This window comes from Pleurodeles waltl, chromosome 6, assembly GCF_031143425.1.
Source record: "Pleurodeles waltl isolate 20211129_DDA chromosome 6, aPleWal1.hap1.20221129, whole genome shotgun sequence".
Lineage (NCBI taxonomy): Eukaryota > Metazoa > Chordata > Amphibia > Caudata > Salamandridae > Pleurodeles > Pleurodeles waltl.
This window is the reverse complement of record NC_090445.1, coordinates 1,609,486,419-1,609,512,328: the sequence shown is the minus strand read 5'-3', so window position 1 is coordinate 1,609,512,328 and position 25,910 is coordinate 1,609,486,419. Positions and strand designations below refer to the sequence as shown.

Here is a 25,910-nt window from a genome sequence, read left to right as displayed (position 1 = left end):
TGTGCTGCATGCACAGGTTACTGTTCAGGATTGTATAGCACTCACATTGTTACCTTTGCTGCAAACATATATACCACACACAATTCTATAACTTGCATGAATTGTTCACATGCGTTTAAGTTGTATGTCTGGGCTGCATGCACAGGTATGACATTCATGCCTTTTGCACTCCTATATGTACCGGCCACATTCATATTTATTTACTATACATTAATTTATAACATGTATGTGTTCTATTCATGCATTTAAAGTTCATACCAGTGCTGCATGCAGGGCCAGCTTTAGCGCTGGCAGCACCCGCAGCGACAACCATTTTTGGCAAACCACATGAGCTCCTACTCTGTTTTTCTCATTACCACAGGGCAAAAGTACCCATCACCTCTCCATAGCTCCTCTCTCACATACATTTCATTTGTTTTAAAGCACTGGTAAAGGCTGCCTTTTATCACCAAGAATGTATATCTACCCAAACAAACTCTTTTTAGCAACATAAGGAACAGAGAATCAAAGACTGGGGAAAAATAACAAAACGTTCTAACCTATCTTATGCAGTTTGCATGCAGCTCATTGATGACAGTTCGTAGCAGTCACTGTTCTATATTAGACTTGTATCATATGGACTGTGTCAACGAAAAAAAAAAACTCTGTGACAAAAGCAGTAATCCATTCAGCTAGCCGCATAAAATACAGATCTGTGATCTGACCAGTACGCGTTCTTTGCAGCAGCCATATTAGCCCTCTACGGTACTTTATGGAGAGTCAAAGCTGCCCCTAGAAAAGAAGTCATCTCTCTCTCTAGCAGGAACATTAATCACAAGCGTTATCACAGCACCCCTCCTGAGGTCATTGCCCACTGCGGCCACACTAGTTGCAACACCCTAGAGCTGGCCCTGGCTGCATGCTGAGGTTTACAGCTCATGAAGGTGCAGCTCAAACACAGGTTTATAGTTTATGTCTGTGCTGCATGCACAGGTTTGCAGTTCATTGTGGTGCAGCACATACCAGTTTATGGTTGATGACCGTGCCGCATGCACAGGTGTACAGTTTATGAAGGTGCAGCACATACAGGTTTATCGTTTATGACTGTGTTGCATGCACATCCTTACAGTTTCTTGTGGTACAACACACCTTTATTGTTTATGAATGTGGCTTATGCACAGCTGTACAGTTCATTGTGGTGCTGGACACATAGTTTATATTATTTAGCTGTGAGCATGCACAGGTTTACAGTTCATTATGGTGGAGCACACACAGGTTTATATTTTATGACTATGCCGCACGCCCAGCTTTACAGTTTATTGTGGTGCAGCACACACAGGTTGGTAGGTTATGACTGAGCTGTATGCACATGTTTACAGTTCTTTGTGGTGCAGTACACACAGGTTTATAGTTTACGACTGTGCCACATGCATAGGTTTACAGTTCATTTTGCTGGGGAACACACATGTTTCTATTTTATGGTTGTCTTGAATGGACAGGTTTACAGTTTATGAAGGTGCAGCACACATCGGTTTATAGTTTATGACTCTGTCACATGCACCGGTTTACAGTTTATGAAGGTGCAGCACACATCGGTTTATAGTTTATGACTCTGTCACATGCACCGGTTTACAGTTTATGAAGGTGCAGCACACATCGGTTTATAGTTTATGACTGTGTCACATGCACCGGTTTACAGATTATGTAGGTGCAGCACACATCGGTTTATAGTTTATGACTGTGTCACATGCACAGGTTTACATTTCATTATGGTGCCTCGCACACAGGTGTATATTTTATGACTGTCCTGCATGCACAGGTCTATAGCTCATTGTGGTGCAGCACACACCGGTTTATAGTTTATGACAATGTGCATGCACATGTTTCCAGTTCATTGTGGTGCAGCACACACGTTTATAGTTTATGACTATGCCTCATGCACAGGTTTACAGTTCATGAAGGTGCAGCACACACTGGTTTATAGTTTACGACTGTGTTGCATGCACAGGTTTACAGTTAATTGTGGCACAGCACACACAGGTTTATAGTTTGTGTAGTTAACGACTGTGCTGCATGTACAGGTTCACAGTTTATGAATTTGCAGAACCCACCGGTTTAAAGTTTATGACTGTGCTGCATGTATGGCTTTACAGTTTATTGTGGCGCAACACACACAGGTTTATAGTTTATGACTGTGCTGCATGCACAGGTTTACAGTTCATTGTGGTGGGGCACACAAAGGTTTATAGTTTATGGCTGTGCCGCATGCACTGGTTTACAGTTCATTGTGGAGCAACATACACACGTTTATAGTTTATGGCTGTGCTGCATTAACTGGTTTATAGTTTTTTGTGGTTTAGCACACACAGGTATATAGATTATAGGTGTGCCGCATGTACCGAAGTACAGTTTATTGTGGTGCAGCACACACAGGTTTATAGTTTTATGACTGTGCCACATGCACAGGTTTACAGTTCATTGTGGTGCAGCACACACATGTTTATGACTATGTCTCATGCACAGGCTTACAGTTTATAAAAGTGCAGCGCGCACCGGTTTATAGTTTATAACTGTGCCGCATGCACAGGTTTACAGTTTATTGTGGTACAGCACACACAGGTTTATATTTTATACAGATAATGACTGTGCCGCATGCACAGGTTTACAGTTTATTATGGCACAGCACACACAATCAATCAATCACTGCATTTGTAAAGCGCGCTACATACCCGCAAGGGTCTCAAGGCACTGGGGAGGGGGGGTGCTACTGGTTGAAGAGCCAGGTCTTGAGGAGTCTTCTGAAGGCCAGCAGGTCCTGGGTCTGTCGTAGGATGGTGGGGAGAGTGTTCCAGGTCTTGGCGGCGAGGTAGGAGAAGGATCTGCCGCCGGCGGTGGTTTTTCAGATGCGGGGGATTGTGGCGAGGGCGAGGTTGGCTGAGCGGAGGCTTTGGGTGGGGGTGTGGAAGCTGAGTCGGTTGTTGAGGTAGGTGGGTCCGGTGTTGTGCAGTGCTTTGTGTGCGTGGATCAGGAGCTTGAAGGTGATCCTTTTGTTGACGGGGAGCCAGTGCAGGCCTCTCAGGTGGAGTGTGATGTGGCTGCGGCTGTGGCTCGAGGATGAGTCGGGCCGAGGCGTTCTGGATGCGTTGGAGTCGTCTCAGGAGCTTGTTTGTAGTTCCTGAGTAGAGGGCGTTCCCGTAGTCGAGTCTGTTGGTGATGAGGGCCTGGGTAACGGTTTTTCTCGTGTCGAGGGGGATCCATTTGAAGATCCTGCGGAGCATACGGAGGGTGTTGAAGCAGGACGCGGAGACGGCGTTGACTTGCCTGGTCATGGAGAGAGTGGAGTCGAGGATGACCCCCAGGTTGCGTGCGTGGTCCGTGGGTTCCGGGGCTGTGCCTAGTGACGTGGGCCACCAAGAGTCGTCCCAGGCTGATGGGGTGGGTCCGAGAATGAGGACCTCCATCTTGTCTGAGTTCAGCTTCAGTCTGCTGTCCTTCATCCAGTCGGCTATGGCCTTCATTCCTCAGTGGAGGTTAGCTTTGGCGGTGTGGGGATCTTCGGTGAGGGATATGATCAGCTGGGTGTCGTCGGCGTAGGAGATGATGTTGAGGTTGTGTTGTCGTGCGACGTGGGCGAGGGGGGCCATGTAGATATTGAACAGTGTCGGGCTGAGGGAGGATCCCTGTGGGACGCCGCAGATGATCTCAGAGGTTTTGGAGCGGAAGGGTGGGAGGTGGACACTCTGGGTTCTGCCGGAGAGGAAGGATGTGGTCCAGGCCAGGGCCTTCTCTTGGATACCGGCGTCATGGAGGCGTGCTGATAGGGTGCGGTGGCAGACCGTGTCAAAGGCTGCTGATAGGTCCAGGAGGATGAGGGCGGCTGTTTCTCCTTTGTCCATCAGGGTCCGGATGTCGTCAGTGGCGGCGATGAGGGCGGTCTCGGTGCTGTGGTTACTGCAAAACCAGATTGGGACGGGTCCAGGATGTTGTTGACTTCGAGGTAGCGGGTCAGCTGTTTGTTGACAATCTTCTCGGTCACTTTTGCCGGGAAAGGGAGCAGGGAGATGGGACTGAAGTTCTTGAGGTCCTTGGGGTCTGCCTTGGGCTTCTTCAGAAGGGCGTTGATCTCGGCGTGCTTCCAGCTTTCTGGGAAGGTTGCTGTCTCGAAGGAACAGTTGATTGTTTTCCGGAGGTGGGGCGCGATGGCTGCGCTGGCTTTGTTGAAGACGTGGTGAGGGCAGGGGTCCGATGGGGATCCGGAGTGGATGGAGTTCATGGTTTTGATGGTGTCTTCGTCGCTGACGCTGGACCAGACGGTCAGGCGACTGGTGCGAGTGGTAGTCGGAGGGGTGGTGGACTCGGTGGTGGGTGCGGGGGGGTCGGGGTTGAAGCTGTCGTGGATGTCGGTGATCTTGCGGTGGAAGAAGGTGGCCAGGGAGTCGCAGAGGTCTTGAGATGGCGGGATGTCGTTGGTGATGGAGCTGGGGTTGGAGAGTTCTTTCACGATGCTGAAGAGCTCTTTGGTGTTGTGTGCGTTTTTGTCTAGGCGGTCCTTGAAGGCGGTCTTCTTGGCGGTCCTGATGAGTTGGTGATGTCTGCGGGTGGCGCTCTTGAGGGCTGTGTGGTTGTCTGGTGTTCGGTCGTGGAGCCATTTCTTCTCCAGCTTCCGACAGGTGTGCTTGGAGATCCGGAGGTCCTCGGTGAACCAGGCGGCTTTCTTGTTGGTGTGGTTGGTTGTAAAGGTCTTGAGAGGGGCGAGGGTGTTGGCGCAGTCGTTGATCCACTGTGTGAGGTTGGTCGCGGCAGTGTCTGGGTCGGTGGGGTCGGTGGGTGGTCTCAGGGCGAGGGCGGTAGTCAGTTGGTCCCCGGTGACCTTGCCCCAGCAGCGGCGTGGTAACTGTTGGGTGCGGTGGTGTGTGGTAGGTTTTCTGAAGGTGAAGTGGACGCATCTGTGGTCGGTCCAGTGTGGTTCGGTGGTGTGGTTGAAGGAGACGTGGGGGCTTGCGGAGAAGATGGTGTCAAGCGTGTGTCCAGCGGCGTGAGTGGGTGTCATTACTAGCTGTTTGAGTCCGAGGTTGGCGAGGTTGTCGATCAGGGCGGTGGAGTTGGCGTTGTTTTGTTCTCGAGGTGGAAGTTCAGGTCCCCGAGGAGGATGTAGTCCGTGGAAGCGAGGGCGTGGGTGCTGATGAGGTCAGCGATGGTGTCACTGAACTGTGGGCGGGGTCCAGGAGGTCTGTAGACGAGAGTTCCTCTAAGGGTGGTGTTGGGGTCGGTGTAGATCTGGAAGTGCATGTGCTCGGCGGTGGTGAGGGTGTCATCGGTGTTCGTTGAGATTTTGATGGAGTCTTTGTGGATGATGGCGATTCCTCCTCCCACTCCGTTGGTGCGGTCTCTGCTGGAGATCTTGTAGCCCTGTGGGATGGCTATGGCAATGTCTGGTGCTGAGGTGGCGTTCAGCCAGGTCTCCGTCAGGAAGGCGACGCCAGGGGCAGTGGAGTCTAGGAGGTCACAAAGTTCGATGGCGTGCTTGCGAGCGGAGTGGGTGTTGAGGAGGATGCAGCGGAGGTGGTTGGGTTCTCTGGCTGGTGGTGTGGAGGGTTGGATGCTGGTGAATCTGCAGTTCCGGCAGGTGAAAGGCCCCTGGGTGCATTTCGGGGTGGCCCGGTAGCAGGGGTGGTCTCGTCTGGTGTTGAGTGCGTGGAGGGTGCTTGCGTCGTAGTGCAGTCTGGTGTTGCAGGGGGTGCGGGTTCCAGGGGTTCTGGTGCTGGGTGCGGTCGAAGGCGCGCCAGCGGCGCGGCCGCTGCGCGCGTCCGCTGCGTGCCCGCTTCGCGGCCTCCATATGAGGGCAGAGGGAGGGAGGAGCAGCTGGGAGGTGGGAGCGGGGCGGCCAATGGGAGTGAAGGGGGCGGGGCAGCAGGGGCTCAGCAGCAAGGGAAAAACCCAGGGGAAAACCCGGGGAAAAAACGGCGGGAAAAGACGGCGGGAGAGGGACAACAGAGCACAGAGGTACAGAAAGCAAAACACAGGGGCACAGAATGGAAAAAACAAGTGGCACAGAAGCACAAGCTCAGGGGAATAGAAAAAAGGGAGCGAGTAGTCAGGCGGCAAAAGTGGCAACGGAGGTTCAACCCACAGGGGGCTGCGTGGCAGATGGGGGGAGCGACCTGCCTGGTGACACAGGTTTATAGTTTGTATAGTTAATGACTGTGCCGCATGCACAGGTTTACAGTTTATTGTGGGGCAGCACACACAGGTTTATGTTTATGACTGTGCCACATGCAGAGGTTTACAGTTCATTATGGAGCAGTACACACACATTTATAGTTTATGGTTGTACCGCATGCACTGATTTACAGTGTATTACGGTGCAGCACACAGGTATATAGTTTATGGCTGTGCTGCACGCACTGGTGTACAGTTTATTGTGGTGCAGCACACAGGTATGTAGTTTATGGCTGTGCTGCACGCACTGCTGTACAGTTTATTGTGGTGCAGCACACACAGGTTTATAGTTTATGAATGTACTGTATGTGCAGGTTTACAGTTCATTGTGATTCAACTACACACTTAGGGGCTCATTTACAAGAAGGGGATGCATCAGCTCTGATTCACCACTTTTCTTGCGTCACCCAGTGCCCCCCTAACAACGCCATGGGAGAACTGTATTTACAAGACAGAGCTCCACAGCAGAAAAGTGTCCACAGCAGCATCAGAAATTCTGACACTATTGTAGCTCTAACCCTTAACATTGATGGACTAGCGGCAAACGTTTAATGCTGGTCCAGTGATGCTAAGGGAGCCCTATTGGAAACAGCACAGCCTCACTTTTAACGCCTGCCCAGAGCAGGCATTACAAAAATTACGCTATGCTGGCGCAGCATGGCACAGTGAAATGCGCCATTTCTGTGGGGCTTTTAACGGGGGAACGCCTACCTTGCATACATTATACCTGACTCAGGTATATTGTGGCACAAAGCTTTACAGGCTGGCGCAATGGTGACACTGCGCCTGTTTGTAATATTACATGGGGTCGGGGGCTACTGCGGCACTTGTAAACGCGCCCCTTAGAATTTGGCAGCGAGTAAAGAGTGCCCAGCTTACAACATTGCTGCAAATCATCCTAATAGTATAACTGTGACACAATCACACAGGTGTATTATATAGCTCTCATGCTCGAACAAACCAAATGCTTTATGACTCTAACAATTTTACAATAAGTTAAAAACCTTGTAATTCTAATAACTTGGAGACAGTGGTCACGAGGGTGGTACTAATGCCCTGACTACAGTCAGGTGGTGGAATGAAATGAACGCAGGCTCTACCAGGTTATTAGTGTTTATGATCCAACCCGGGGATACTGCGTGGTTTCATGGCCGGAAAAATCAGTCCACACGGTAGTTATCCATTCCATGGGGTTTTACTAGTAATTGCACGGTAGGAAAAAGGTCCGGCACTGTGCAGGGGGTACCTGGGGTGATTAATAGGCTGGGGGGTGGAAGAGGCATAGCACTAAGGGGTGTGCAAAGTTTTTTGGCACCTTTACGAAGGTCGATGGGAAACTTTTCAATTGTTTTACTTCTCCACTTTCAGGTGAATGTTCTGACTTGTGTGAATAGTGAGTGTTGAAGGTAACCATGGTTACCAGTAACAAAATGGTTCTACATTATATACACTTAATACTGGTGTTTGGCCGTGCGACGCCGTTGTGAATGAAGGGGCCCGTGGAGAGAGAGACTCGGTCTAGTCTCTCCGCAGGTGCATTCGGGACAGAGAAAGTGGCGCCGAGGCGCCCTATTGGTGGACAGGTAAGTTGGGGAGGGTTTAGTTAGGGGTTTATAAGGGGGGTGGAGGGTGGGGTCGGCCTCTTTCTCCGAGCTGACTTAGTTAGTGGAGGGAAGTTTTATTGTGATCACCCACCCACCCAGCGTAGGAATAGCAGGTGGAGTAGAGGATATTTAGGCAGGAAGGTAGGTAGGTAGGTTCGGTTAATCAGTCATTTAGGGCAGGTGAGTTGAGAGAGGTAGCAGGAGATGGGGGAGGTGGAGAGCCAGATGCGGGCATGTCCACCCTTCCAGGGGGAAAAACAAGGAGGTGAAGGATCAGAGCGGGGAGGGGTAGGCTACAAGCAAGGAAGGCATGGGAGGAATAGGGGAGCGTATACGGTAGGAAAATTGAAGGGAGATATTTGAGGAGAGAATGAAGGCAAAGGAATTCTAAAAGTTAAGGTCTGCTTTTAAAAGAAGATATACAGTTAAATGTTTAAGTAATGTTTGTGTTTAAACCCTGTCCTAAAATAAATGACCTTTTACACCAACAAAGAGTGTCAAGTATGTATGTCCCGATGGAAACGATCAGCAAAAGGTTAACGTACCAGAAACATTCTGGAAGCATTTGACACTCTGATTGGAAAAGCCTAGGAAAAGGTACATTGGCAGAGAAAAAATGTGCACACATTTTCTAGCTTGGCAGGTTCAATTATAGGGAAGATTTTATCTTGCTAGATGGTGAAATTGTTCGAACAGTGCACAAAAAAAAAAAGTTGTTACCTTTGCGAAGGGCAAACACCTGGACCCCTGGTGGTGGTAACAAGTCTGACAGCTCTTATGATAACAGGGGAGTCTGGAACATTATGAAAGAGCATTGCGCCGCGTATGTGGCCACTTAATACTTCACACGTGCAGCAGCATTCTTTAGTGGAAGCAGCAAAGGTAATCGATGAAACCTTTGGGGATGTGCAGGACGCCCTGCCAGCCAGACCACGTGACAGGGAGGACCAGGCAGCCTGTGAAGAGCTCGCCGCTGCCAAAGCTAATGACTGACAGGGTCCTTTTCCCCTACCGGATGGATCAATCAGCATTGCAGAAATCAGATTAAGCTAATGCATCGCCTATTCAAGAAAGGCAAATCCGGACCGCAGCACTTGAGTTTAAATGCTGGTCTTCTGGAAGGGATTGTAGCGGGGATGAGTCGGTCAAACCCGATCCGCTCACCTAAAGCTGGACAGCGGAGATCTAATGAAGACACACTCATTCCAGAAAATACATACCAGAGAAGCTTCTCAATAGCCTGGAAACATCTACAAAAACAAAACTAAGCACTGGCTTATGGCAGGTCGGACCTAGCTAAGTGATGGAAGCTGATTTTACAGGATGTGGTTAATTACTTTATATCAATATGAGTTCACACTAGGTCAATTCATTGGATAACATGCCCATCTACCAACCTGAGGGCATCAGCCGCATCCTATCCTCTTCAAGCATCTAAACGTACTTTCATGCTACACTGGACAGCTGTTGAGACCACCATATGCTTGAGCCTGCAGACAGGACACTTCAAAGAGATGCAAGTCATTGACATGAATGGAACACGTGCACTTGCACTTAGTGGCCACCACAACCTCTGAGCTAATACCTCACACTGAGAGACAAAGGCAAGCACAAGACAATGAACATGATCTTCAGAGTCCACCATTGGCGTACTCTTTTTTTCTGCAAAATGAAACCCCTATTTTCCAAAAGTCATCTAGCCCTCAACATCTTAAAAAGGAATGCACGCTAGCAACATCAGGCTCAAGAAGACAACACCTGAATGCTGTGCTTTCTCAATAGAGTCACCTGAACACTGAATGGCCGGGATGAATCTACCAGACAGTCAAAGTAGCTCTCTCGACAAGTTCTGTTGGCCCAAGCTTTTCCCCACTGATTCTGTTTCCCGTGGCCCTGCCAATCATGGTTCACATTGTTTGAACTCTACTAGGCACAAAATTGACAACACTCATGGTCTGACTTTATGCCTCAGCAGTGCTTAATTTGAGCCAGTGGTTTCCAATGCTCGGCATCGACATTTAATTGCCAACACAGGCACTTATGACAGTCTGCCATATGGTAGCACTGTTTATAAAATTTAAAGATGAGCACAATAACTGTTTTTATTAATTCAATGCACATTTAAAATGATTAATACTTGCTGTCTAATTCATTCTTATAGCTTTGGGGCCTGGAATAGTCTGAATTGTCCTATTTGTAGGAGTGTGAGGGTTAGTATTCGTGTGAGGGTTAGTATTCGTGTGAGGGTTAGTATTCTTGTGAGGGTTAGTATTCGTGTGAGGGTTAGTATTCTTGTGAGGGTTAGTATTCGTGTGTGGGTTAGTATTCTTGTGAGGGTTAGTATTCTTGTGAGGGATAGTATTTGTGTGAGGGTTAGTATTCGTGTGAGGGTTAGTATTCGTGTTGTTGCCGTCATCGGCAGCACCAGTGAGGGCAATGGGTGCTGCACGCAGTAGTGGCCTACTGACGAAGGTCCTGGCACTAATTCTGTTACAAATTAAGCACTGCGCCTCCGTAATTCTGTGATTACTTTGGTTGACCAAAGTAAACAAGGTAAACAGCAAAGTGCCCACATGGAGAAACTAGCAGTGTCGCATAGAAAACAACACATTTTTTCAACTTCCAAGTAGAGAATCATACGATAGCATGTATGAAAAAAGCCTAAAGATTAAGTGAATTCTAATGATTCACAGTGCAAATTAGGAATCTAAACTTTGCTGCCCTGGACAGGAAAAACACAACACTGTCCCCAGTGCACTTGGAAAAAACTTCCAGGATCTCAGGGGCACTGAGTTTTTACCCCAAAGCAAATCCCTTTTTGGAGGGGTTTGTCTTGAAAAACAAAAAATATTGCCATCACCACATCATGCCACCATGACGTGGCAAACTGGTCAACAATGACCACTGTTAGCGAAAGAACTCCTTTGCGTCTGCCAGAGAACTGTAGATATGAAATCTATGCCGAACTGAGAGAACTTCAGATATCTGAGGTGGTTCACCAAGAGGGTGTGTCCCAGAGGTCTAGATGCCCAACCACAGTTAATAAATTACCAGTTTAATCATTAATTCGATGAATGGGAAAAAATTAGCAATCGAACCAGACTAAGGGCCAGATGTATCAAAGCTTTTTGCATTCGCAAACGGTGCGAATGCCCGTTTGTGAATGCAAAAAGCCATTTCAGAATGTATTAAAGGCATTCTGAAAGCAATTTTAAGGAATCGCTAAAATAGCGATTCCTTAAAATTGCGACCCTATTTAGAGAGTCGCAAATTGCGACTCTCTAAATAAGAAATCGCAAATAAGGATTCCTTATTTGCGATTCCTATGCACATGTAAGAAGCAATTCCTTAATGCGAATTGGGCATTAAGGAATCGCTATTTACCAAGTTGAACTTGGTGGTAACCATGTGCAAATTTAAAAAATGCATTTAAAATGCATTTTTAAAATGTACATGTAAAGCACACATGTCCTTTTGGCATGTGTGCACCTTACATGTTCTAAAAAACATTTTGGGGTGCAGCAGAGGGGGCCTTAGGCCCCCAGCACCCTGGGCTTTTGCATTTCCAAAATTGCAATTTCCAATTAATAAATCGCAATTTTGGAAATGCAAAAAAATCGCAAATATGGGCCTACAGGCCCATAGGTGCGAATGGGGCCGTTATCGCAATTTGCGATTCGGTAATAGCATTTGTGATTTTTCAGAAATCGCTATTACCGAATCGCAAATGTGATACATTGCATTTTGCGAATCAGAAATAGCGATTTCTTAAAAATCACTATTTCCGACTCGCAAAAGGCCTTCTTGGTACATCTGGCCCTAAGTCCCACCAGAACACAATGAAAATAAATGTATAGTGCTTAAGTAATTGAATTAAAGGTAACTAATCCGATGAGTCTTATTTGCATGGCATGTCAGACACACGTTACCAAAGTAAATGCGGAAACTGTGCAGTGCAAGCATGAAATATGAACTGTTTACAATTATATTTACAAAAAATTAACACAAATGATTAAACCCAATACCTGTGCCATTTGTTCTTCCCTAATATTTTGCTTCAGATAATGTAGTTACAGACAGTCATCACCATTGTAAAAAACAACAGGCCGCTACTCTCAAAAGAGGATTCGAATCTGTATTGTTTGCATTTGCAAGACTGTAGAAGTGCGTGGAGCTAGACTGTGGCGTGGAGCTGACGCCTAACTAATGGAACATGACCTCATACAGGTGTCACCGATGAATCACTCAAAATGGACTCCGCTACCAATACTGTAACTGCAGATAGTAGGGATCCATGCAGGTCGTTAAGACTACAGGATGTTATAGACTACAGTACAGGATGCCTGGGGTGAGGGAGAGAGCTGAGCACTTCTGAGTTTTCTTCTCTCCCGCTGTGTCCCCTGGGCACCATGCCCAGACATAAATCTATTGGGCTGATAGTCATCCCATCCAAGAAGCGCTACGTCACTTGGACCCCAGAGATGTGACAGGCCGAACACAGCAACCCTCTTGGAGCCAGCTAAAGTACAGTGCAGATCTATCCCAAAACAAATCTTGACCTAGCCCGACTCACCACTCCATCCATCAGAAAGATCACACCTTGGGGATAAATCCATGGACTGCCAGGAAGCGATCTGCTGTAACCCCCTGATAGGAATATTGGACTTTGTTCCGCTCAGTTAGACAAACTATTCCTCCCCTCGACCCTTTGTCTGCTAGATATTTCTGTATCACCCCAAATAGATATTACTTTATTCACCTTAATTCTTGCCTTTTTTGCCTCTCTTGTCCTCATTTTCATTCACCTGTCATCTTTTTGTGGGATGGTTTTATAGCAAATGTTCTGAATAAAGATGGCTACTACTAAACGGAATAGAAGTACCCGAAACTTAGTGTTTGCCTAGAATTCTTAAGCAGCGCTTACTCCGGGTATTATGCAGAATTTGTGTGTTTTTGAAAACAGAGAAGCATTTGCATCTGGAGGGTAAAACCAACTTCCTCAAACATACAATTCTGTTTTGAAAAGTCAAACATTGTCTTTCAATCATCAAGGACTAAATAAATCATCCCTACTATCGAATCGTTTTTTTTTTTTTACACATCTTACAAAAGTAAGTGAAATGTTTTCTTTCTGCCATCTACGTTAACTCAAGAATCACAATCATTTTCAATGCAGCTCTTGCATTACAAAGCTGCACCTTGTAGTAGGGAGTCAATTTGCCACCACCCATTTCCTGAAAATCCTCATGCAAATTAAAACTGATTGAAGTAGCCTGGTAATGGCACACATGCACTAACGTAGCATATTCTAAATTGGACTACAAAACAAATCTTACTGACAGGCTGCAAACTCTACAAAATAAAGTCATGAGAATGTGTCTCAATCTGCAGGAATTTGATTACCTAAAAGAGTCAAGTAGTACCAGGAGGGGACAGACCTATTGTGTGCAGCAGCACAATGAAAAAGGTCGAGACACTGATTAGGATCCGTTGAAATAAGCTGGAGGAAGAGAGTAGTAAGCATTCCCTGATCCCTGAAACTTAAGAAAGGTGCTTGGTCTTCCATGGCTTCTCCAGGAGTGTATGCAACCTCTGTTCACCTTTTCAAGAAGAGCAGTCAACTTCACCCTTTACGAGTGGAAGCGTCACATCTCAAGAGTCCTCGCACTTTACAGATGTCACAAACATTAAACCACTGGTACGCCTTGTGGCTTGAGATCCAGGGTCTGCTACAAGTCATTCTGAATGAAGGCAAATGCAAAAGGTTGCTTAGGAGTGGACAGCAACCAACTCATGCCTTCTTCAATACAACACACATTAATATACCCACACCTAACATGGCCTCCAAATAGACAATGGTACTGATAAGTGTGTTCCATTCCTTGCTGTCATGGAAAAAGAGGCCTATTTCCACAATCGGTGGTGGAAATCAATTGACTTTTTCATGAAGAATATATTTTCATGAAAATAAAACAGGAAAAAGCATATTTTCCAAACCTCTGGAAAGTCTTAACTCAACCCATGGTATTCTCTGTAATGTAGATAATCCACACGCATAGGGCTAAGAAAAATAGAAGCCTACCAGAACCATACGCGAAAAGTATACATTTAAGTGAAAGTTTCTGAAATTCGTAGGTACCTAAAGATAGGATTCGGAGTTCTGTGAGTCAGACAAATAGTTGTAAGCCTCTAAACTGTGTGGACGTACGCACTTTAAGATGTCCAGCTTTTGTGAATTGGCCCTTTCTGCTTGTGTAATGATTTAAACAGGCATATAGTAAGGTGCTAAACTTCAGGTGAGACACATAAAGGTGAAGTGATGTCACTGGCACATCCAGGTGCAACTCCTAACGTGCCGTGTGCAACATAGAGCACAAACACCTTCAGAACAGAACTGCGACATAATCCTAGGGTCACACCCTTCTTATTTCCAGAACCAAAAGCCAAGGTTTGGTGGGCGAACATATTACCTAGACAATACACTCCTTTGGGATTCTCCCCATGATGTTTAAAAGAAGACTACGTGCTCCTCTTCCAGAGGTCATTTGTCCCTGAATTATAGCTGGTGCACCTTCATTACTGACTTCCTCTCCCTTTATCTCGTCTATACTACTATCACCAGCCATGTATACATCTATGCATTGTTCACTGTAACCGTATAGCACTCAGCAAACCCTATAATATGATGTAGTAAGCCAAGCACATTCAGCAGGGCTTTGGCTACATGTCCTTTAGTCGGTGCTCTCCTGGCTGTAACATCAAATCACTATAGAGAAATACATCGATGTATTCACTTCTGTTAAGACACTTGTTGGCTAACACTGACTATTGAGCACAGGGATGGCTTTATTACCAGTTCAATTACACAACTGACCGGAAAAATGAATGTATGTGTGTGACAGACATATAAGGAACTGCTTCTTTGGTATTTATTTTAAGTAAATTCATCCAGTGTGCTGGATCAGTGCTTAAACTTTGTTTATACTATATAGAGGTGGCTCAGGCCAATAACTTGGGAAGAGGGCATTTAACAAGAGTAATAGTCAATCACAGCAGTCTTTAATACCGTATGATGTTACCACCATGCCTATGTCTCACAAAAATTACACCCAAGTCTGAATATGGTCAAAGGCGAGTCTAGGAATCATAAAAGCAGCAACGTCATGCTTAAGGTCGAAATCTACCTAGGAATTTATGCTTAAGGTCGAAATCTACCTAGGAATTTTAGAATTTATGATTAAGTATGATAGCTAGCCCAGAAATCGGTACCCTAGTTAAAGAGAATGCGGTACAATTAAAAGACAGTACAAAGAAACGACCCAGGAGCCATTGTCATGATTGCTTTGGGCATTAAGGCCCAAGGGCTATTTTCTTTGTAGTTATGGTGTGGTGTAGCCTTTTTATGGGTTGAGCAAGAATCAAGTTAAGCACGAGGATCGCTACAAGGTAAACACATGTGTTAGTTATGCTTATGGTTATAAATAAGGTACGTTAGATAGTGACTGGTAGGCTACGGGTTAACTTAATGTTTAATTTAGGGGTAGAGATGGCTTAGATTTTGATGACGGTTCAAGGTAAGGGCTTCAGTTAATGTTGGGAAGGCTCAAAATTGTACTTAAAGCTAAAGAGAAGGTGGGTGGCATTGAAAAATTGTAGAAGAATTTGTCACAATATGTTCATTGTGGCAGGAAACTAATGCTAAATAAAAAATGCCAAAATGGACAATGTGAAGATTTTGCTTTAGCCATGTTCTTCTTAATGGCGGATTTTATGAGGACATAAATCTAAAACTAGGTAAGATGCAATGGAATTGCCTGGACTTTATCGGACTTAATGCACCCATCTCAAAATGACATAACTTTTGTCTCCAACAATAACATTGTGCACATAGAGACGACCTCCAGTTAGTGTGGTACTCAACAGGGTTCTGTTGATTGTAGTCTATGACTTAAAAAATGATTGTAAGCATTTTGTTAAAGTTTGCAGAAGAGGCATTCACAGAGACTTGAAAATATCGTGAATGACATAACCAATGAGTCTCAAGTTCTCAAACTTTTTCTGACGATCCTATTTTCCTATTGTAACCTACGCCGACAGTGTCTTGACCATACTCTCTCCAGCTGTAAAATCAATGTGTTGTTTCAGGTCTACAATCTACGGATTTGGCACAACCAGGTAACTCATTCCAGCCTTTATCCAACCTTGTTGGGATTTAATATGATTTTAGCACCAAATCAGTATTACAAGTAGCAAACTGCATCTTTGCAGTTTTTCTACATTCATATTTCAGCAGGGAAAAGCTGGTGACGTGAACAGCGAATATGGGCAGAACAATGAAAAATGTGTTGTAATTGGGAGCGCTAACTCAAATACCGAAGGTCAGCTCTCAATCCAAGCATCTAACGGAGGGGTACTACCAAATTCAGTGAATATTGCATTCTTTAGAATCGGTATTTACCAGATGCAGTGTTATCAGTTCAATACTGGGCTAGTGGTAAAGAGGTTCTTAGTGTATCTTACATCCTCATCAGTGTAGAACTCAAAGATATCATGTCAACAGTAGTCTGAGGTTTATGGAAAGAAAAACAACCTTAGCCTACGTGCAATACTTATGTCAAAAGCAGCATGTGTTTTTAAATAATTTTACAAAAAGTGGCATAGGATTTTCAGGAACTAAGACACCAAATGGGGCTGCCCATCACATTAATCTCTTTTCAAGCATTGCTGTGGATCATGTAAAGACTCAAAAAAGTCTCATCAATACTGGACTACGCGACTGTAAATATTTCATTTTAACTGCTGCCTATGTGAAATGAATCAACAGGGATCATGTCAACAGAATCCTACATTTATAAGAGCAATGCTGACATAATGACATGAACAGTGATCCGTAAGTTAAATCTGTTTGTCAACCGTGGTCTTTGTCTCCAAACAATTTACTGTGTAATTCCTCTTGAGGTAACCAAAATTCATAGCCGGTAGTAAGTTACGTTATGTGCTTTAGGGTAATGCAAATAACTGGCTGGAGTTTGAATGAAGTATCCTATCTGTAGTACCATGCAACGCCTTATCAGGTGTAGTAAGCAGCATATAAATAAAATGCAGTTGCAAAACTGATGTAAGCACTTGTCCTGCATTTGCTTGAAATATTCTACTCAACCGAACCTTGCAGTATGAATGGCATGCCAAGCTTGGATAGCGATTTAACAACAACATCCAAAATATAATGCTGAAAAGATTAGTGTCAACATTACCTGGAGTGATTATACTATTACTTTGCACAAGAGGAGGACGCAGATCAGTAGCATAGATGACTTCAGCGGAAGCCTGTAACTCACTGGAGGGACATATGAGTGAGTGAGTGATGGTGATAGTGATGGTGCTAGCATAATTTTGGAAAAGACGTGGGATATCTATGAGGCCCTAGGGTGGCTTTGAGACAATAGGTGATGTTCAAACATCTTGCAGAGGTCAACAGCACAAAGAGATGTGCATGGATCTGGTACTTACGTTATAAAGGATATCCGTCCAGCCCTCCATTGTGATGCACTGAAAAACAGTAAGGATTGCAAAGAGAATGTTGTCAAAATTGGTGATTCCAAAGTTGGGGCCTTCCCAGTACTGTCTGCAGATGGTTCCATTCTCACATTCCCTGGCAGGGGCTTCTTCTCCGCATGGGAAGTCTCCCACGATTTCACCTGTGGAGAGATGCAAAACATATTGTGACTGACTTCTAAGGCAAGATGGCATCATTGATGGTACTCTGCCACCTGCAGGAGGCTCCAAACCAGAAAACAAGAGCCAACCACCATACAGTAATTAAGGAACAAAATACTATTTGTATTTAATACTTGATGTAGAGCAACCATTATTATTTAGGGAGAGTTTGAAAACAACATGGCTACACAAAACAGAAGGAAAATCATAGTCTTGTAACCTGTGATGAAGGCAAAGACACACTCCTATGACAAAATAACATCAAAATATTATGGTATGAAGTGCTTGTGAATCAGTGTGCTATGTCTGCATGTGTCAGTTTATCCTAGGAATGTGACCGTGGTAGTATCACATCCTCCCTATATTAAAAATACGATTGCTAATATCACAAAAGTACAACACAATGATTATTTAAGATACAGAACACAACGCTACCATAACAAAAACATTCTTGTTGTAATACAGACTTATGGAAACATCACAGACATGCAACAATTTATTAATATAACACAACCTAAACATATCGAAGACACACACAAATGTAATGCTTTTGCAGATACACAATATTAATGCCACACACATAGAATGTTATCATAAGACCATGAAAAACACAATTTTAAGGGCATTATCCCCCACCTCCAAGTCCATGCTACACTCCTTCCCACCGCTCTTTAAACCCCTTCCACAATGTTCAAGCACATGGGGAGTGAAATTAAAAAATACAATCGCAGCATGTAGCCTGCTGATAAAGGTATTGATAGCTTCTGGTATCAAGGAAAACATTCAAATATTTCAAATACTATCAGTCCACAATGGGAGCGGCCCAGTGCTTAATGTGCAAAAGACCAAATGAGTGCCAGGACAAAATATATTTTTCAGAAGGCCACTGCAGCTTGCACCATGCACTGTTCCTGTCAACGCTGTAAAATGCTTGTATCAGGGCTCCCTGTAAACCATCACTCCTCCATCTGTGACTATTTGGACTATTTCAGGTCACCTACTCCTATAAGGCTATCCTGTGTGCAGTGGTATTATTTTTAACATGTACAACTCATATGTGCTCAGCCTTTGCCACCGTGTAGTAGAATGTAACAAAACTGTGTTGGTGTTAAAAATAAGTGCCGGGGCTGGACCCCGGCAAACACCAACACAAATTAATTACTGGAGAGACTACTTCCACAGATCCACCAGTGGTTCTAGTCAACCACAGACCAACCACAAAGCTCCCATTCACATGTAACACTCTAAAAAATGAGAGACCAAGGAAAAAGACAAGTTTAATTTCAGAAGAATGAGCAGTGTCAAACCTAATTCGAGGCTTAATACCAACATTCAGAACAAAAAGGAGTAAGAAGCTGTAGAAGGATATTTCAGCCAGGACCTACCCATCGCCCTCAATGAGAACCAGCAAGCATCCTTGTCTCGGGTGATAGGATGACAGTGGCCACCTAATAAAAAGTGAGAGTAGGTGGGAATCTCAAACATGGCTGGCAATGACTCCAGTCTTTCCTAACCAACTAAATCCAGTGGGTAAGAGTAACACCCTGAAAATCTTTTAAGAGAGTTGTCACATACAGTGCACTCCAGGGGTCAAACCCATGATCACAAATCTTCAACATACAGAGAGCCCCTAACCTCTGTACAAATTACACCAGCTGCAGCTTCAGAAGTGCGTAGTTGACAATCAACATCGACCCCAAGCACAAAACAGGAAGTCAAACCAACACCCTAAGTTACTAGAGCTAAATCTATAAAAGGATGTGAAAACCCCTCTTGCAGGTGAATGGCACCACACCAGACATTCTGGTGTTGTGAGAATTAATATTTAGAAAAATCAATTTCCAATGGCCCCGACTCCTGGTAGCAGCCCCTGTATCAAAGAACAAGGTCTTCAACCATCCTTCGACCCCCTCAGATGAATGCTGTGGTAAAGGGAACAACTTCCAGTTATTCTTGCTCTACAAACTACTAACATGCTCCCAACCTCACCATAGAGTGTAGCTAGAAAAAGTACTAGCTATATCACGGTTGGAATATTGTTCTTAGACACAAATTCCTAGGAAACATTTCCAGACACCAACAGCTGCAGATTCATGAAACAATGCTGGCCCTCAATTGGAAACAGGACACACACATCAAACCTGCCTTATAAGCACCCCACATGATCACTACAAAACCCAAGATTACATATATATGACATAAGCCCATGTAGGGAAAAGCCCATGGTCTGTGCAGAGTCTGGCCCTCATTAGAGAGGGACTGCCAATCACTTAACACGCTAAGCATTTGCAAAAATGTAGATATGTCTACATGGACTACAGCATGGGCAATAACTGCACTACACACAGCTATCTAGCATTCGATTTTTATGTGTACTGCTATTTCTATGTTTACTATATTTCAACTTCTGTTCTAAGTGTCAACTGCTGTAGCAGCAAAACCACGCCACACATGTGCCTCTGTACACGCATTAACTCAAGCAACTATATTCTTGTTCTTCCAGCTACTGTAACACTTGAAGAGAAACTGAGCATGTGAATGCGAAGGACACAAGTGCTACAATTGTGGACCTCTAGCAATATATGATTGCAGACTTTGCACATTTAAGGCAATTCCTAACATTATTGAGGCTTCTGATCCACATAGACTGTAAATGGGAAAGGTCTTCTTAAGAAGAAAGATCAGGAGACAGGGGGAAGTAGGAGATGGCAATTTTTCACAAGAATATAAAAGATTTTGTTTGTGTGCAAGGGGAGAGCTTTTCACGCTCATCCAATAGCAAGTTATGCAACATAAAACCTAATCTGAATACTCTGAATCTCTGAGAGTGTTTTTTATTATGAGGAAGTTACATTTGCAGTACTGCACCGACTCGTGAGACCACAAAGTGAGTCCTTTGTGGAAAGCACTCTCATCCATCATCAGCCTGCTGGATTCAGTGTGTTAGCTCTAAGGATTTGAGCCCATCCCATGCGGGGAGTCAAATGAAGTCTCATGGAGATCAGTAATGATGAAAAATAATTAAAAATGGCTAAGCTTCAGGGGTCCCGGACCCTTAAACAACCTCAAACCAAACCATCCATGAGAGTACCACCAAGCAAATTTCCCTTCAAGAAACACCCAAAAACAAGAGATTCCAAAGACGTCTAAGAATAAAAACAGAGGCCTCTTCATGGAGTAAATGAGTAAAGTCACACAATCTGGCTCAGTTCTGTTTTTGACGATGTATTAAACCAAGATCTTTGTGACTGGGGGTGAATGTTTGCATTGTTCAGCATTCCGTCCATCATCTTTTCTTTTTGCTTTTGTCGCCCTAAGTGGGAAGGATTTGCCCAGACGTGGGTCACATGCTCACTGAGTCACTGGATTCAAGCTAGACTGGCTGATGAAGCATCCTGGGACCCTGAAACCAGTCCCAGGATGCTCTTATTCCAAGCCTGGGAGGACCTGGCCTGGCAGTTTGGGCTGGACTGTTCCCATGAGGAACCCGTGCTCATTGCACAACTGGATTCAAGCTAGCCTGGCTGATGATGGGTGATACCCTGAAACTGGTCCCAGGATGCTTGATTCTGGTCCAGGGAGGACCTGGCCTGGCAGTTCAGGCTGGACTGTTCCCATGAGGAACAAGGCCAAGACTGGTTTGTATATGACTGGGTCCAAACTGGGGTGGCGTTGTGGGCAAAATAACGATGGATTAAACCCAGATCTTTGGGACAGGGGGGTGAATGCTTGCATTGTTTAGCATTCAATTCATCATCTTTCTTTCTTTCAGTTCTGTTTTTGACCCAGAGCACATTATTTACAATGCCCAACACAAATTACCCTCTCCACCCCCCTGCTACTAATAAATCGCCAGAGAACACTGAGATAAAAATATCTCTAAGATTGATGTGGCCTAAATATTAGAAAGCTAGTATCCTACCCACACTGACTTTCAATTATATAATTAGAACAATGCTACACCTTAATATCAAAGACATTGAATGCTATGAAAACATTGCACTGATATCAAATACATGCAAAATGCTGATTGAGTCCTGAACACACAACAATATAATCGTTGTATGTCAGAATTTTTACTTCAGAAATATAGTCTGACATACACATCATGTCCTAAATATTGCTTACATAAATATTGCTCATTGAGTATAGATATTGAGTAAAGATTTTCTATTATTAATTCCAATAAGGAGATATCTTGTTATATGCTGGGATTCAGCTTCAATTACAGTATCACATTTGGCTGTGTTTCGCATCTTACTTACAGAGAGGTTTCCCTCGGAGAAGAATTCAACAAGGTTAGTGGCGCTGGAGACTGCGGAAACTGAGCATTACCTCTCGGCATGTTCTGCGCACATGCTGAGAAAAATAGTATTCCGCATGCACAGTCACCATATTGGAAAGAGAAAGGCGTTGTGCAGAATGGACACAATGATGCGTTGTTTTGACTCTTGGCCATCTTATGTTGCAATATCTTGCTTGGGAACACAGGCCTTACCCCACCTTCTTGTGGTGGTTTCATATATAGGTTTTGTTGAGCACACAGAAAAGATCCCTCTGCCTGGCTACATTGGATATCCGTGCCTTTTCCCACGTGTTGTAAAGTTGGTACATGGCATCACTGCATTGTGCATCTTTCATGGTTTTGCACACTCACTCGGTTCCCTTTGTTAGTAGGCTTCGAGTTGATTTTCTTGTACTCTTCCGCTCTCTCTCTCATTTCCTCCTCTCGATTTGTGTTCTGGACAGAGTTTTGGTTCATCTTCAAAATCTACCAAAGTCCACCTCAGACTGCAATGCTCATCTGGCCTTTGGGCAGAGAGTTTATCGTTCAATTTCTGTTTGCTGCATTCATAACTTGTGTTCACTATTAGTTAACTCAGTTATGTCTTTCTTGGTTCTATTTTCCCTGCATTTGGAGTCATCTATGAGACTTGCTAAGGGCCCAGCAAATTTACCCTCTTCCCTTTTTTTGTTCCCTGTTTTACTTACCACCCTGTGCATCAGCGCAGTATCCATTGATTTCTGGACATTTGGGTCTTAGTTAGATTGCAGGTTTAGCAGCGTTCTGGCTCCTATACATTAATTCCTGGCCTTGGACAATAGAGGAGAGCTAGGACAGAGTATTTCAAGCAGAGAAAACTCTGACAGTTATTCCTTTAGCACTCTCAATATATTATACTGTGATATAATGTATGGGATGACCTGCTCTAAATGGCTAAAGATTAGTCACTCAACATAGTAACTTACTTTACCGTTCAGCAGCTTTAGACATTGTAGATCATAACACCTCATTTTACTGGTAGCAACACCTATAATTAGGGCTACCAGATGGTTCATGCCCTTCTTGGACGAACGATCTCCAAGGGTCAGACTAGGCCATTTAAATTTCTTTGCACACAGGCTCACGTGTGGGGTAACACAGTGGTCCCCGGTTACCCCACCTCTTTTCAGCACATACACTAAACTATTAATGGATCTGCTCTGCTCATATGACCGCCTTTTCCACTCCCAGGCAGACAATACTCAGACCTATTATAAAATAAGGGGCAATCCCAACTTCTTTGAATTAATATGGTCAACATTACTATGAGGTGCCCCATTTAGTACATGTCGAAGATCTCTACGGGCACTCCAAGTAGCATTGGGGAGAGGGCTTGGTGAGAATACCGGACAAGGCCACCTAGGAATGTGGAGTGCAGGGGCCGCACCTCTGCCGACAGCAGAAAAATAAAGTGATAAAAAAGTATTTTATTATCACTTTATTTTTCTGCTTAGTTGGGGTGGGGTAGGGCCAGTATCCTCCATGTCAGCAGCCTGAGGAGGAGTGGTTTGTGCACTTCTAAGTGTGCATGTCAGTTTGGCCGATCATCTGAGGCCGGCCAAACTGACATGCACTCTTAGAACTCTCCATCCGGCTGTGTTGCACAGTCAGGTGGAGATCAAGCACAGCCTCTCACTCCCTCCTTGAGCAGCATTTCAGCCTGCTCAGGCCAGTCCCTCAACTTCTCTTATTCTGGGTAACAGCATGAGAGAAGCATCGGGGTTGGGTGAGGAGGAGAGGAAGAAGACAAGAAGAACCAAGGCGACGGGAGCGGCGGACCACCGAGGCGGCAGGTACGTTTTTTGTATTATGATTATTGCGCGCCCCCCCCCCTTCCTGAAATCAGCAAGGATGGTGGAGTGCCCTGTGTGGGAAATCTGTGGGCCAAACTGTGGATTTAAATTGTTTTTGCCAAATGTGGAGAGCAGTACTTATGGCAGGATAGGGAGTGTCTTGTTATCTGCTAATTCAATAAAATCATGAACATTGTTTTAAAATCTTACAACTAAATTGCAAAACATACTTTGATATGGGATGTAGACCTGAGCATGAATTCACAAATTGGAGAAGTTGTCAAATCATCATTGTTATGTTATCTTCATTTTTGCCAAGTGAGTAATCAGATTGGAAATGGCGGTCACGTCTGCGGCGGTGCATACCGTCACTGCCGGCGTAGATCCCCATTGGCCATTGTACCCCATAGGGACCAATATTAACCAATGAGTAATTGCACGGCAGTTCACGACTGCCTATCGCTACAGCGCCCAATGTCGGCGGCATTACCTCACTTCCACCTGTCCCTCCCTCATGTATATTCTTTATCCCTCCCTCGTATAGTATGATGTTTCAGTTATTACGTATCATCCTACTTACAGTGTATGTCTTATTGCCTCTGGGCCTAGAAGCAATTAATTTCTGCACTGTGTCCAATACAAATCAAACAAACATGTTCATAGAGATAGACATGCATCATGAAAATATCATTGACACACAATACTAGATTAATGTCACATACACATAGGCCCTAATTATGACTTCGGCGGATGGAAAAGCCCATTTGCCAAAGTTCCGATGGGGAGGTTGCCACCACTGTAGCTGCCTCCCCGCCAGGGCCATTACAAGTTTCCCGTTGGGTCATAGGGTGCAACAGCACCCGTTGCAATGTTCAGTGTATGCAAAGCAGACAGTGAACATTGCGATGGGGCTGGCCGAGGGGCCCCTGCACTGCCCACGCCAAGTGCATGAACAGTGTAGAGCCCCCCCAGGGCACCCTGCACCCCGCCTCCGCCACCCTTTTCATTGCGGGGTTACCACCATGAAACCGCAGGTGGAGAAGGGGGTCGTCATCCCCAGGACGGTGCTGCTTGCAGCGCTGCCCTGGCAGTTTAGGACCGCCAACACTGCCAGACCGTCGTGTAGACAAAAACTGGCGGTGCTGGCGGCCCGACCGCTGTGCTACTGCTGCGGTCGTAATATAGTGCTCAGACCACTGCATTGGCGGCGGTACGATCGCCACCCCAACCCTGGCACCCATTAGACCGCCAGGGTCATAATGAGGCCCATAATGTTATCACGATATAACAAACACGTAACAGTCCAATAACAGAGACACACAATACCATGATAATACCACAAGCACACAATACGATATTATTACATACAAGCAACATTTTAGTGTCCAAGCAATAATATAAAAAACATACTGTAGTAACATCACAATCACCCAATATTATGATTGATAATGTCATAGGCATGCAAAAGGCATGATAATATAGGGAAAGTCACAGAAGATGCTGATAATGTCACTGTAACACAAACCTAAGGTTTGTCAAAAACACAATGACAATATCACAGGTACACAATATACCATATTATTATCACAGTTACACAACATTATGACAAAACCCCCAACCAGGCTATATTATGATAATACCACAAACACACAACTCACTGATAATCTCAGTGGCACACAAAACATCGATCATATCAGAAGTACAATCGGAGTAGCACACCACATATTCCATCACGCTATTTAAAAAGCTTTCATCGGAAATTAGGGCACTCTTGGGAGGCAGGACAAAGACTATTTATGAGTATTCAACACCTTATTCTGGAAGTGCCAGATTCTCAGTGGTAGAAAGACCTGTGTGCAGACCCACAAAATCACGCCCACCCTCATTGTGAGCATTATTCCATTGCGTCGTCCGTGTTAGAACCCTCAATTTGCACCCTGTTTCGCACCCCTGTGCCCATCATAGCATACCTATCATTGTCTGTTTAATAGTAAAACTTTGAACTACCTAGACACTCCCTATACAACATTCAGTACATACCATAGTGTGTTCACAGTAGAATAATATATGTGCTTACTTCCTACCTATGAAGTAGTCATCATATATCATTGCCCCTTTCATAGTAGACAGCGACGGCTCCACCACTATGGCAGAGGAGCGCTGCCCCCATGCCACCAGCAGCTGCTGCAAAACTTTTACAAGAAAACGATAATAAACTATGTTTATTATCGTTTTCTTGTAAACCATGTTTATTATCGTTTTCTTGTAAAAGGG

The 25,910-nt window shown here is 44.8% G+C and overlaps 1 protein-coding gene across 1 annotated transcript in view; it reads right to left on the bottom strand.

The window, feature by feature from the left end:
* The window catches only part of CACNA1B (calcium voltage-gated channel subunit alpha1 B), an 856,833-nt gene that overhangs the window by 418,762 nt on the left and 412,161 nt on the right, over positions 1–25,910 (bottom strand). Inside the window, exon 6 of the mRNA XM_069241492.1 lies at positions 17,313–17,500. Coding sequence (XP_069097593.1) covers positions 17,313–17,500 — 188 coding nt within the window. The remainder of the gene's footprint in view (positions 1–17,312; positions 17,501–25,910) is intronic.